General features: G+C 46.9%; 1 protein-coding gene across 2 annotated transcripts in view; it reads left to right on the forward strand.

Moving 5' to 3' along the window:
• The first annotated feature begins 13,246 nt into the window (after window positions 1-13,246).
• Window positions 13,247-14,112, forward strand: part of Hr3 (nuclear hormone receptor 3 ROR-beta) — a 125,219-nt gene continuing 124,353 nt past the window's right edge. The window contains exon 1 of one of the 2 annotated variants that reach the window (XM_084607699.1): window positions 13,247-14,085. In XM_084607699.1, coding sequence (XP_084463825.1) covers window positions 14,016-14,085 — 70 coding nt within the window. In that variant the 5' untranslated portion in view covers window positions 13,247-14,015. The remainder of the gene's footprint in view (window positions 14,086-14,112) is intronic. The other variant, XM_084607700.1, reaches the window with a different exon arrangement.

Raw genomic sequence — 14,112 nt, forward strand, 5'->3', positions numbered from 1 at the left:
TTTTGGCTTCCACCGAAAAGCTGCCGCCGAGGCCGGGATTCGATCCCGCGTCCTTGGGAACAGTAGTCGAGCGCCGTAACCACTTCGCCACTCCGGCTTTTTTTTTTTTCTTTATTGCCTGACTTCAGCACAATACACAAAACCACTTACAGGGCACAACGAGCATTCATTAATACAACAATCATCCAGGTGGGTTGTGGCGTCGTCGTGCTAAAATTCTCTTAGGGTCACTAATGGCTCCAATCTTCCGAGCCACTCGGGAGCTTCAGGAGCAAGTTTCTGAATTTCAATATATCTATTCATGGCTTCCCGAAAATAGATCCGTGCTGGCCGTGCGTCAGGATCGCAATGGTATCCTGCCATTCTCGAGCGCCAAATACAGTGGAGGACCATTAGCATAATAAGGTCAAATGGCACCCCATCCTCATTCTCTACTGGCAAGTACCTAATACCATGCGAGTCTAATGGAAATTCCTTTTTCAAAGTCCTTTGTAAAATATCCCAAAAGTACACCCCTTCCCAACAATGCAGGAAAACGTGGTCTATAGTTTCTGGCTGTTTACAAATTAAGCAATGCGAACCCCAAGGTAAAAATAAATTCTTCATTTCCAAGAACTTCTTTACTGGCAGTGTTTCCGTGTGTAACTTAAAGAAAAACGTTTTTGCATTTGACGGGACCTGCATCGCCTTCACCCGCTTAAGTACGTCGCGTCCTGGTCCTCCACTGTATAAGGCCCTGTACATTGGTATGGGTAGAACTACGTCGCACAAATCCTTGTACAGCTTCTTCCTGCTTACACAAGATAAATATTCATAAGAAAATCGAACAGACAGGAATCGCACACTAGCGACAACTTCTCCAAAATAACCAAAAATGCGTCCCGATACACTTTCGGTCGAGACAACAAAGTCCGGCAGTGCATTCGCGATGTACTGTGTGCCAATTAAGGCTCGGAAATAAACCCCTGCGCCACTCCGGCGGGGCTATTTCTACGTGGATAATGTTGTTTACCCCATATGAAATAAAAGTGCATGTATTGCTTTAAATCTGGCATATTTGAACACAGTAGTGTATTAAAAAATTAAAGAGAAAATACTACTCCCAAATTTTCTTAGAGTTTCAGGCAAAAGCATCTAGGATGAGATGAAAGAAAATAGGAAAGAACGTGTATGTTTCATTGTTTTGTTTCCAGCAACGTTATTAAACTGAAATATGTGGCTTCTCAAGCAACGTTACGAGTGCCTGAATCAAAGTTCACAAGTAACAAAAACAATGTCCACTGCTCAAAGTTTTTCCTATATGGTAAGATGGGACCTGTGCCGCGAAGACAAAGCATATCTGATAACATTATCACAAAACGTGTCGATCGGTGATGTAATAAAATGCATGGACACAGCTATCTATGGGTGCGGTGGGTGCGGGCAGCAGGTTGAGGTGACGCCCATATATGACTGCATATAAACGACCGTTCGAGAGGTTTTTCTTTGGTTAGCAAAATCTAGAGCATTCTAACGAGACAGCTGGTTTTGTAAAACGTCAGTTCAAAACCAACATTTTCAATCGCTCCCCTATGGGCTTGTCAGATATGTTGTGCACGTCTATATCCAAATGTTCACCCTATGGTAACCTCATTCTCTCATTAAAGCTTGCTTGTCTCAGGAGTGACGTCACCAGAGTGCGTCGGCAGAGTCAGAGCGTGTCCGCACGAATTGACACGACAAAAAACACTGCCGTGGCTAGATTTTGAGCCCGCGCCAGAGCCAAGAGTCAGCGATTCCCTGGGAGACGCACGAGAGCATCGAACTACCGTCGTTTTTATCTTTATTGCCTACTATACTACCACTGCTGCCGATCACGCCTCGTTTGAAACCGCAACATAGTCTCTTGCACTTTCATTTAGACGCTACGGTCGACGATTGGGAAGTTACAGGTTCCGGCTGTGATAACAATCTTGCAGTCAATGTCTGTTATTTTGTGCTGTTTTTCATCTCCACCTAGAGAATTAAATTATTCCTGAAATTTTGAGAAAATGCAGTTACTTTGTTCATTTCATTTTTGAAAAAGACTGCTGCGTTCACATCTGCCATATTTTGGACAGTGTTTCATGCACGTAGATTCCGCACATGACCAAGAAGATTTGTAAATATTTTGGCACCGAAGTGTTTATCTTAGTGACGAAAGATTTGATTAAGAAACGCAAAAGTACGAAAGCCTCGAACCCAACAGACCGGATAGAACTGGCAGAGGTATCAAAGCAAGCCGACATAGTAAAGTATAACATGCGGAAAATTGAGCATGCTCAAAAGAACGGTAGTAATCTGAAAGCGGTAAAGAAAAGAGGAAATTTGGCCTAGGCAAAACTCAGATGTATCCACTGAGCGACAAGGCGGGCAATGTCATTACTAACATGGACAAGATAATCAAGGTACCTGAGGAGTTCTATACGGACCTCTACGGTAGCCATAGTGGTCAGGACAAAAATGACATTGCCTGTAATGAAGAGCAGTCAGATGTTCCGCCAGTAACGAAGGACGAGGTTAAGGAAGCCTTTGAAGCTATGAAGAGGGAGAAAGCAGCTGGGGAACTACAAATTTGTTGAAGGGCGGAGGGGATATCGTGCTACAGAAACTGGCCACACTGTATACGCAATGCCTGACGACATCGAAAGTACCAGAATCTTGGAAGAACGCTGACATTATCTTAATTCGTAAGAAAGGAGGACGCTAAGCACTTGAAAAATTACCGACCAATCGGCTTGCTATCATAACTTTTGGAAGCACTGAGGCAGACATACACGAGAGAAGTGGACGGGACAAACGCTTCCCGAGAGAATTGGACGGGTAGCGTTTGTTCCGTCCTCTTCTCTCGTGTATGTCTGCCTCAGCGCTTCAAAAAGTTATGATGCTAAACCAACTAGCCCAACAAACAACCTTGTTAAACTATGCAACTTACTATCAGTTACGTACAAGGTATTTATCAAGGTAATTGCTAATAGGATCAGGACAACCTTAGACTTTAACCAACCAAATGATCAAGCAGGATTTCGGAAAGGGTACTCTACCGTCGATTACATGCACACTATCAACCAGGTGATAGAAAAAGTGCTCTCAGTATAACCAGCCCCTATACATAGCAGTAATTGACTACCAGAAACCATTTGATTCGGTCGAAACTTAGCGGTCATGCAGGCATTGCGAGATCAGGGTGTAGGTGAGTAACATGTGAAAGTGCTGGAAGATATAAAGGCATAGTGGCTGCACAGCACCCCTTGTTCTGCATAAAAAAAGTGATAAAATTCCAATTAAGAATAGATGTTAGGCAAGGATACGCGATCTCCTCAGTGCTATTTACAGCTTGCTTAGAGAGTGTATTTAAAGAGAGCAATTAGGCATCAGGGTCGATTGAGAATATCTCAGTAATCAGCGATTGGCTGATGACATTTTTATGTTAGGTAACCGATGGGACCAACTACAACTAATGATAAATGATCTAGACAGGAGAAGCGAAAAGGTGGGTCTTAAGATTATTATGCAGAAGACTAAGGTAATGCTGAACAGCCTGGGAAAGAAACGGCAATTTTAAATAGGTAGCGAAAAGTTGGAAGTGGTAGGCCAATATGCCTACTTAGGGCAGGTAGTGACCGCACATCCGGACCACGAAAGAGAAATAACTAGGAGAATATGATTGGGATGGAGCGCATTTGGAAAATACTCGAACATTATGACTAGCAGCGGACCGGTATCACTCAAAAAGAAAGTATATAACAGTTGCATCTTACCTGTACTCACCTATGGGGCTGAAACGTGGAGGCTAACCAAGAGAGTTCTACTTAAGTTGAGGACAACCCAGAGGGCTATGGAACGAAAAATGGTAGGGGTAACATTAAGAGATAGAAAGCGTGCAGAGTGGGTCAGAGAAATAACTCAAGTTACCGACATTCTAGTGGAAATTAAGAAGAAGAAATGGACATGGGCAGGACATGTAGTTCGAAGAGAGGATAACCGATGGTCTCTAAGAGTAACCAACTGGATTCCAAGGCAAGGAAAGCATAGCAGGGGGCAGCAGAAAAGTAGGGGAGTAGATGAGATTAAGAAATTCGCAGTGGTCAAGTGGATGCAGCTAGCACAGGACCGGGTTACTTGGAAGCAAATGGGAGCGGCCTTCGCCCTGCAGTGGGTATAATCAGGCTGATGATGATGATGGTGGTGATGATGAAGTGTTTATCTGTTCTGCAATTATGAATTCATTGTGTCTTAGTGGCCGATTAAAAGAACACTGAAAATAGCCTCATTTCAGACTTGTCGCGTTTTTTAATCTTTTTTTCTAAGAAGCGATAATTTGTTCACAACGTCAGAAATGGACCTAGCACACTCTTTTTCCTTTTCATTTTTAGCAGGTAAACTACATTCGGCATGGCCTGTATATCTCGGTTCGTAGGTGTTTGCAAAGTTTCCAATAGTGCTGTACATGGGAAAGCTGCTTCTGTCATGACGTTGTTCATAATTTTTTTTTCGTCAGGAATATTAGAGTGCACACAAAGCTATTTTCCCTATTGACGTTCGGAGAAATATGTGTGAAATTTATAAAGCAATGAAGAAAATAAAAGATATGAAATACTTTGGCAGTTTGGTCTCTCGTGGAACCACCCTCTTGCCGAAAAGAAAAAGTGACAGAGCGGAAATCGAACCACTGCCATTCTGGTTGAAATGCGGACGCACTACGTCTGCAGCCCCCTGAAGCTTTTCTTCGTTAAGCATGTTATTTAATAGAGTGAAACAATGTTCTGTGTATACATGGTGGTGCAATATTCGGGTTAACACACGAGTGTCTGGCCGCTCCCTTCCGATAGCCGCTGCGCCACACCCGGCCGTGCATTAAAAGCTATGACGCACCACCCCAGTGTCGCTCTGTGCCTGCACCACTTTGTTTCCATGTACAGCCTTGTCGGGCGCAACGAATGTTCCATGAGAGCGACCACATGTTTCCCTTAAGAGCGGGCGACCCTGACGCGCAGACTTCAAATCTTCGTGAAGAGACGTTCACTGTAAACATTCATTCGGTCAATGTCTATGCAAAGTGTTTGGGGCAGAGTTTTTGTTGCGCAGGTTGAATTTCGATGGAGGTGAAAAGCTGATGCTCTATAAAGAAAGCGGATGGCTGACATTAAAAAGGATTAAAAGATTTTCTCAATCCAACCACAACTGCCTTTTTGAGCCCTCTTGGACTATGACAGCTTAAATACGCGGCCCACTTGGAAATGGCGAGGCTATTATTCTTCTTGAAATTCCATTTGTTCCGAATTTCGCCCCTCGAATTTCCTCAAGAACGTCCCAGAGAGTAAAATCGCTATTGCACTACAAGGTGTCTCACATAACTGGTATCGACGCATAGCACTTCAGACACCAATTGTCGATCAGGTTGCTGTTCAGCAAATGTATAATTACCCACCATCAAAACAGCGCCATTGTGGACGTGTGAGAGCTTACTCACCTTTCGAATTAAACCGCGTTGCAGGGCTTTCATATATGAAAAGAAGCACCGCTGCGTGCACTGTTGAGACAACAGCCATTTCCTCAGGTGCGAAGTAGATGTCTTCCGTTCGTCGTTTTCAAGTCGGTATCGCGCGTGATAGCGGCCATACCGCATATGAGCAAGAACGAAGTTCCTGCATGACACGTGAAACGACCTTCATATGATGACACTGGCTTTTTATCACGTACTTGCATGGATGATATTAGGAATCTGTTAGGTCAGTGAACAGTGTAACGAACTCTCGCAGTATTGTTCCGTGGGGAAGGCACGGCTAATCCCGCCCGTAATGTACCTGATGTACGACAGCTGCACGAGGCAGTTTTTGCTCAGAGATGGTGACAGGCGTTGTTCTTCTCTATACCTGGACACGCTTCAGCTGACAACGCACGACGGAGAGCAGCTTTTGGATAGCGCGATGAAGAAGTCGGGGAGGGAGTACGCAAGCCCACGCAAGTCACGTATCTACCGACAAGCACCCGCTTTGAGCATTGCCAGATAAGCCGAAGTGCGCATTCTACCGCGGTGATAAGCTCGCGGAACAATATATATCGGTGCCAAGGAGGCCGTTGCACCCGCATTATTCGAGAAGAAATCGAAGCACAGCGGCCGGGGAGAGTTGGCGTCACTCGACATTACATTCGGCCAACACGCTATTCGCACTTATCCAGAACCAGTGATCGAGGCAGTTCAGTGAATTCATTTAGGCATTTATTTTTCCTTCGATGCGTTTGGCGAGTGCTCGTTTCGCACCCCACCATAACACTGGATAGGGCTTGCGCTGGCATAATCGGATTGCGCTCACTGACGTAACTAACGAAAAAGAAATAAACGTTGACAACTGTTAATTATTGCCAAAACCTTTGCATACTGGCGAGACATGAAGTAAAAGCTGCCTTACGGCAGCTTGACAAAGCCTCCGGCCTCCATTTTCGCAATGGTAAAGGAATTTACAAGAGCAGTTGCAACTTCCAACGACCAACACAATTTGAAGTGTAGAAAAAACAACAACAGTGTAATGCAAATACAAAAATTTGAATCACGAATATAAATTGCAAATTAGTAACTCAAACAGCGCGTGATCTCACAGACAAAAAAGTGTGACAAATACTGTCTTTCCTTTTCTGCAAACCAAAACCAATCCGCGCAGACTGCTCGCCCTGCAAGGGGTGGAGGGAGCGCAGCCGACTGTAAGAAAAAGGAAAAGAAAATGCACGGGCTTGCTACTGGCTCTGGAGATGAGCCACCTACGCTGCCTCGTGCGGGCATAAAAGAAATTAGACAGAAAGAAAGAAAAAATTAGAGGGTCTCTTAGATGTCTCTGAAGAAGAAAATGGCGAAAGCCTACCCTTCCTCTCCTATCATTTGCCTTTTAATCGTGTTCGTAGAAGTGCTACATATAATTACAATCAGTTTAAAGGAAAGGAAATGCGCAGTATCTGTCACAATTTATCCGGCAAGTGTGAGTTTGGAAGGTACACCATCGCTCCTGTCGCGTGGCGTTCCTTGGTGCGCGTTCAAGTGGGGGATTGCAGATGGCAGGAACGCTACACAAGAACACATCTCGCGGAAAATGACAGATCTCGCGCATGCAATTTCGTTCTATGAGCCTTTAAGAAAAAGGAAAAGCTCATGTCATGGAGCACAAAACTCAATACGCACAGTTCTATTTAATTTTTTTTCTTTTGTTTTAAAAACAGCTTGTGGACTGAGGGGAAAGATAACATTTTAAAAATGTAAAGCGAACTCTCTCGAAAGGAGCATTTCAAACAGGTTTGAAGCTGCAGAAAGTTGCGAAAGGCACTTAACATTGCTTACGTTCTTTAAGTACGAATGCATGAATGTCTCAGCGCTATATTTATTTTTTGTTTTTGTTTTCCTTATTGTATTTATTTATTTTCATCGAGCATTATCTGGGTCTACTTTATTCAGCTTAGACTGAGGAGTTGGCTTTCTCGGTAGCGCCTTGCAAACCGAACGGCCGGCAGTTCCGAACGCCTATGCACGCTATCCAAATTAATTCAGTTTTCTTTTTTTTTTTTTGTGTGTGTGTGTGTGTGGGGGGGGGGGGGGGGGGGGGTCACTTACTTTCATCTGGATGCGGGGAGTTTTCTGCGAAATTCGGCATCACTATTAATACCAATATTTTTGTAATGTACTTTTATATGTACAGTGAATTATAATCAGGTTACTCCCTAATTCATTCAGCGCGCATGGTCCAAAATAATTCTGCCGACTTCATTCTTTACAACTATAACAGGGCCGCTAATATATATTCGATTAAGTCAGGCCTTCATCTACCATCTTTACCTTCACTTCGGGAAATGTTTCGTGCCGGTTTTTCTATTCAGATTTCTATCAATCCCCTTTACGTAGTGACTTCCTTTCTCACCCGCATTGATTAAATCACGCCTGTAAAGTCGGTGTCCCATGCTGCAGAACTAACGCTACCTTTCAACCGCTTTGACCTCATACAGCCTTCACCTTCTTGCACCGGCTGCAACCGTTAAAGATTACCAGCTTTTCAAGAACGCCATAGCTAACAGTGTATATGAGTAGACACATCTGTAAACTTTTTATGACATCAGTTCCATTCTTTCTTGTTTTAGAGCGCAGCTCTTTGGCGCTCGTTCCTGGGTTTTGCGTCGGCGTCGGCCTCGTAACCAGCTCCGCCCCCCTTTCAGCCCCCCCCCCCCCCCCTTCTTCCTGCTTGGCGCCGACCGCGCATGTTGTCTGATTTCTGCGCGCGCTCCTCCGTTCGCCGCTGGTTATACCCCCCTTTTCTTGCTTGGCGGCTAGGGCGCTCTCCAGTTGCCGAAACTGCGGCTCACTATCAGCGGATTACGGTGCGTGCATCCCAAGCCGAAACGCAGAGTCACGTTCTCTTCACCTGCTAGCGGCCTGAGTGGCATGTCAGTCGCTGCTATCTGTTCGTCGAGCAACGTTCCTATGGGCCCACGCGCTGCCTCCCGCAACCTACTGATAACTTAATTGCTCTCTTCATCTCTCCGACCAAAAAGCTTCTTTCATGACAGCTATGAACAGTGAGTGGAGTGTTTCTTGAAGGAATACGTGTGAAAAAGTAAAAAAAAGTTGTCTGTAAAATTACATACGTGTCTTGCTCGAAATGTTTGCCTCAATCTATCGAAAAGGTTAAACAGCTGATGAGCTACGCTCAAATTTTGCATTAGGAAGTAACGTAATCGTAAGCAATTTTTTCTTGCGTTTCCTTTTATGCCTTTAACACTCTCATTTCTAATGTCTATGGTCCTTAGGGTGCGCGAAAAAAATAAATAAATAAGGGATGGTCTAAGCCGCTGCTCGGGGAATTAAAGATTTTGGAGGGATGGGCGTGTAGCTTCTTTTCGGTTCTTCATTATTCTCTTCTCGCTTCTTCCTATCCTGCAGACCTGCACGTTGCTAGTTCAGGCTGCTCTCACAGCCACATGCCGTAATGGCGCAAAGTCCCGGCAATTAATTGTATCTTCTGTACCAGGGCTGGCATGTGGAATATGTCGATTTTTGTGTATTCCTCTTGCAATAGATGTTCAGTGCCGTATAATATGTTGTAGGTCTCCTGCACATTGTTCCTGACAGTGGGTGCTTCGCGTCTTGCTGAGAAACCATTTGTGAAGTAGGTGCAATGTGAGTTTTGCTTTGCGTGTGTCTGAAACGCCTGTTGCGGTCGAGTGAGCATCAATCACCGGCGTTGGTGTTGCTTCAGACAACCTATGCCTGCTGTCGTCTTTTGTTGTGGTAAACAAACGTTGTGCATTCATTTCTCTGCCAGGGAAGCCTCAAGCGCGGATTTTTCAATAGGGATTTAAGTTGATCTGGTTATAGAGAAGGGGTTGGGGTGGTGCAGCGTTGTCCCACCCTGTTGCACAGCGGTCGCGTGCGTGGCTGCGTGTCTCAGTGTCTGTATAGTTTCAGTTTTTCCTCCAACTTCTTCCATCCGCCTCAACCTCTTCCTGACATGATGTTAAAACAGCGCTAGAAACACGGACAGATAGAAAGACACACATTGCGCTGATATATATCTGCCCGTGCGTCTAGCGCTGTTTTAACATAATGCCCAACCAACTCGCCCAACAAGCCACTTTGGTCTTCTTAACGTCGCTGGCCATCACGTTTTCTATTGTTGCCGTCCGCTCTGCAATCTCTGCGTGTGAGTCGATTAGAATTCGATAACCATTTCCGATAACTCATGAGGCTGTGGATGTCGTAATGCTGTTGACAATTTCCAACATCGCCGACAATGTTAGATACCTTAAGTGCTCCGCCGTGGTGTTGCGATGGTTAGGGCGCTCGATCGTTGTGCCCAAAGACGCTGGATAGAATCCCGCGGCTGCGGCGGCCGCTTTTCGATGGAGGGGAAAAGCAAGGCGCCCGTGTGCGGTGTTATAGAAGAACGGCTGATTGGGCGAGTTGGTGAACCATGATGGACAGTAATATACGTGCGCAACAGAGACGAGACAAAGATGAGAAGTGGACAACGACGGCGTTAAAGAACCCCAGGCCGTCGAAATTTCCGGAAGCATTCACTACGATGTCTCTCACAGCGTGAGTCGCTTTAGGACGTTAAAAACCAAACAACCTCATCACACCACGAGGTGGAGTGGGTTTTGGCGCCACTTTCTCTGGGCATAGGTCAATGCCGCGTTTCGTCGCTAGTGAGCCATGCTTTCGCCTTTGGACCAAAAGCCGCACCGTTCAAGAACGGAAGCATTTCAGCGATGCGGGTGATTCTTAACGCGCAGTGATCCGAACCGATGAAACGCAGATTTGTCACGTGCCAGTTGCCACACAGCTGTTCTAACCTAACATGCATGAAACACTACGCTTGGCTGAAAAGCTGGGTACAACCTGTGGCTAAAAGTACTTCTGCGTAAACAGATTGCGGGACGCGGCTAGCGCAAGCGGTAAGAAAATAGCCTCAAGTTCTCGCCGTTACTCTCTTGATTACTTGGAACAATGAAACATGCAAGCTCTTAGCAGCAATCTCGTGTTGTTGTTTTAACAAGTTTGACATAGTTTCCCAACGTGACCCAGGTAGTGAGGATCGCCGTAGTGGAGGGCTCCGGATAATTTCGACTGTCGTGGGGGCACTTATAGTGCACTGACATCGCAGAGTACACAGGCCGCGGCAGGGATCGAATTCTGCAGTCTCCCGCCGGCCCAGCAATTGAACGGCCTAACCACTGAGCCACCGTTAGGAGTTGTTTTTGCTCAAGCACGTTAATTAACAATTCAGCAGATTCAAAACATGATTGCCTAACGAGTGAATCATAGAGAAAGCACCGGAAATCTTTTTTCCCCATTCATAGCAAAATCAATATGGTGCCCGAAATTTTAATCTTTAACACAATTCCAATGAAAAGCAAAACCTGCTGTGAAATGCGGACTAGCTGTTTTAATGCTCGTTCTGAAGCAGCACTGACGTGCAGGCAATGTAGCGAACAAACAGAGCGAGAGAAATACGGCACCAGCAGCTTGACGGCTTCATTCACTTCGCTTTGTTTGCGTACTTTCTTCACTTCAGTGATTAGAGACTCATTTGTAAATGCATTGGCGCGATTAAGCGCCCAGGGAACTCAGAAAATCGATCTTGTTGCCCCAGAGTTGTAAGATACGCATGCCTCTGCTTATTTGACCTAGTCTGGAGGTAAACTGCGAAATAGAGGGAGTCGATTAAACGGCCAAGATAGAAAATAAGCGATTGTGTTTTCTCTCGCTTCTCAGGCTAAGCGAGATAGCATTAATCTTCAAGGAGTCTGCTTTATATAGAAGAAAATTAAGGGCTGGAGTAGTTTTGTGATTAATGGCAGGAATCGAGGCTTACTCCCCAGAAAGCGCTCTGTGTTTGTTATTTTTCTTGGAACGTGCACGCAGTTCGCAAGTTTCCGAAAGCGGGAAAGTTCGTTGTAGCGATGCTTTTAACGCACTGTCTCTTCTTGTTTTTTATTCTTTATCTTGTAGTCTGTAGAAATGTCGACTATATTTAGGAACGAAGGCATGTGTCCTTGGATTCACGCAGCTAAGTAAAGTTCTGTTATAATGGAATGCTTTGGATAAACAGAGTTCTGTGAATTAAATTTAGCTTTATTTTTAAAGAAATGTGTCGCTTCGTATAGGAGTCGCCATGGTTGAGCACGGTAGTCTCTTCCTTATCCATATGCCAGTTCGTAAGGCAGCGTTCAGTTCGCCTCGGATAATCGTCATGCAGACTTGCGCTTTCAGTTGGTACACTATTGGGGACAAGAATTTCTTAGACTTCTCATCTGGCACCAAAGCCCTATATATGTTATTGGTGGCTGGCGCAAGCGGCCTTAACCTACTAGTACCAGCCCCGAAGGCGAAGTGGAGAAGGGTGGCAGTTCCTGACCCTACGAGGTTGGGACGGTAGGTCAACGCCGCTTGCGGTGGGGGCTAGCCAGGCAGCGCATTTTAATCTTTTGTAGGCCATCATTGCATTCGCCACTGCTTCGGTGGTGGACGACGGCTGTTGTTGCGGCGCACGTCTTTCTCTCCCTCTTTTTCCTTTCTTGACTATTTTCTCTTCTGTCTGCACGAGGCAGCAGAGGTGGCTCAGCTACAGAGCAGTAGCAGGCCCGTGCATTTTCTTTTCCTTCTTCTAGCTGTTAATTCTATTAGACAAATATTTCTTTTTTAGGTATGTGAACATCATTTCACAGTGTCTGATGTGTCAATGAATATGTATACGCTGTCTACTTTTCACAGTATTCAGTCCAGCACATGCAACGTCTTTGTGTGTGCACGCAACATCAAAGCTGCTAACTGCAAAAATGCCTATTAAACGTTACGAAACAGACTTTAGCTTTTCTGTGATGCCCCGCCGCGGTGGCACAGTGGTTCGGGCGCTCGACTGCTGTACCAAAGGATGTGGGATGGAATCGCGACCGCTTTTGGGTAGAGGCGAAATGCAAGGTGCTCGTGTGCTGTGCTATGTCAGTGCTCGTTAAAGAACTACAGGTGGTCGAAACTTCCAGCGCCCTCCACTGCGACGTCTTTCACAGCCGGAGTCGCGTTCAGACGTCAAACCCCAAACTCCAAACGAAACCTTTTCTTTGATGGTTCGTCCCTCCTTTTTGAGTAGCTGCTTCCATCTTTGATAGGGAAACCGACGCTAGTATATCGACTCATAATTATCGCGCTGCATCACAGCTGCTTCAGCAGTCAAGAGTGTCTAGTTCTCAGCATCTTGACACCAGGCTAGTATGAGGATAGTACACACCCCTAGGAATGAAGTCAGCAGTCTCTTCTGTGTCACTACTCGGATAAGACAGCGCAAAGAAGCTCACTTTTAATCATTTCTGCCGTTTACCCTCGCTCACTAGCAGCTAGCTATAAGTACTGTGCTCGCCAAGGAAAAAAAAAAAAAAAACAACCGGCTCTCCATCTTCCTTGTGCCAGGTTTCAGTTTCACTCGTGCTAAGCATTTGAAATGGCATGTCAACTAGTTCAAACTTCAGCACGTTCCTGAAGTCCTGGCTCGCTGGCGAGGCGACGCATTAGAGCGCGGGAATTTTTCACGGCCCGGCCAGTACGTGCACGCGGGACCTACGCGTGCTGCGACCGCCTTGATCGACGACGGCGGTGTGTGTCGACCAGCGGCGGCAGCAGCAGCAGCAGCGCCGCTCTCGGCCTCCCCCCTCGCTGCGCATTGAACTCGCCGCACGCACTCGGTTGGGGCGAGGAGGAGCGGGCGCGAGGAGGAGGCGAGCGCACTGTCCCGGCTGGCGAACGGCGCCCGGCACACTGCCGCAGAGCCGCTGGTCGGGCGGTACGCGCACACAGGTGGATTACTGCTCCGTTTCCGCGTTTCGCAGCGGTCGCCGCCGCCTGCCGAGAGTTCGTCGCCTGCCGCCACGCCTGTTGTGGGCCCGCACGCTTGTTTTCTTCCGGCTGTTGTGAAACTGCCGCGCGCGCGTCCATTCAACGCCGAACGGAACCACTGTGGCTGACAGATCAACGACTCGTCGCCCGAGTGATATTCGCCTCCCACTTGGCGGGTGAATCGCAGTGGTGGCAGTGGTTCACGTAGCGCGCGCGCCGCTGGTGCTGTGTTGGTGACCCAGCTGACCTCCGCAGAGCTCGGCGCGCATGTGTGGGATTGCACCGCCGTTCTCCGACGGGACCGCCGATCACGACGAGCTGACGGCGTGCTTGGCCCGAGCACGGGTTTTCGGCCATGATACGACGTGACTAGACGCCGTTACCTTGCGTGCTCCTCCCTGATTTATTTTTTTATTTATTTATTTCCTCGCCCCCCTTTTCTGCTCCGTCAAAGGCGCGCGTGTTGCGACCCGCGGGGGGGAATAACGGTGCTTGGCGAGGTGCAGGCCCGGGGGTTTACGCGCCCCCCGAGCCGATGCGTGGGCCCCCCAGACTTCGGAGTGCCGGCGCTCTGGATTGCTGCAGCCCTGTACACATCTGACCTTAGCCCGTCGGCGACAAGTGTCAAATGTCTTGGAGTAACAGCTACACAAAAGTCGAGGTGGTTCAGCCCCAGACATCGTCCGGCTCCATCAAAGGTGGGTGACCGCTCTGCTCTGTTCCCG

This window comes from Amblyomma maculatum, chromosome 6 (genome assembly GCF_055883805.1).
Source record: "Amblyomma maculatum isolate TAMU_Amacu chromosome 6, ASM5588380v1, whole genome shotgun sequence".
In the NCBI taxonomy this organism is placed as follows: Eukaryota; Metazoa; Arthropoda; class Arachnida; order Ixodida; family Ixodidae; genus Amblyomma; species Amblyomma maculatum.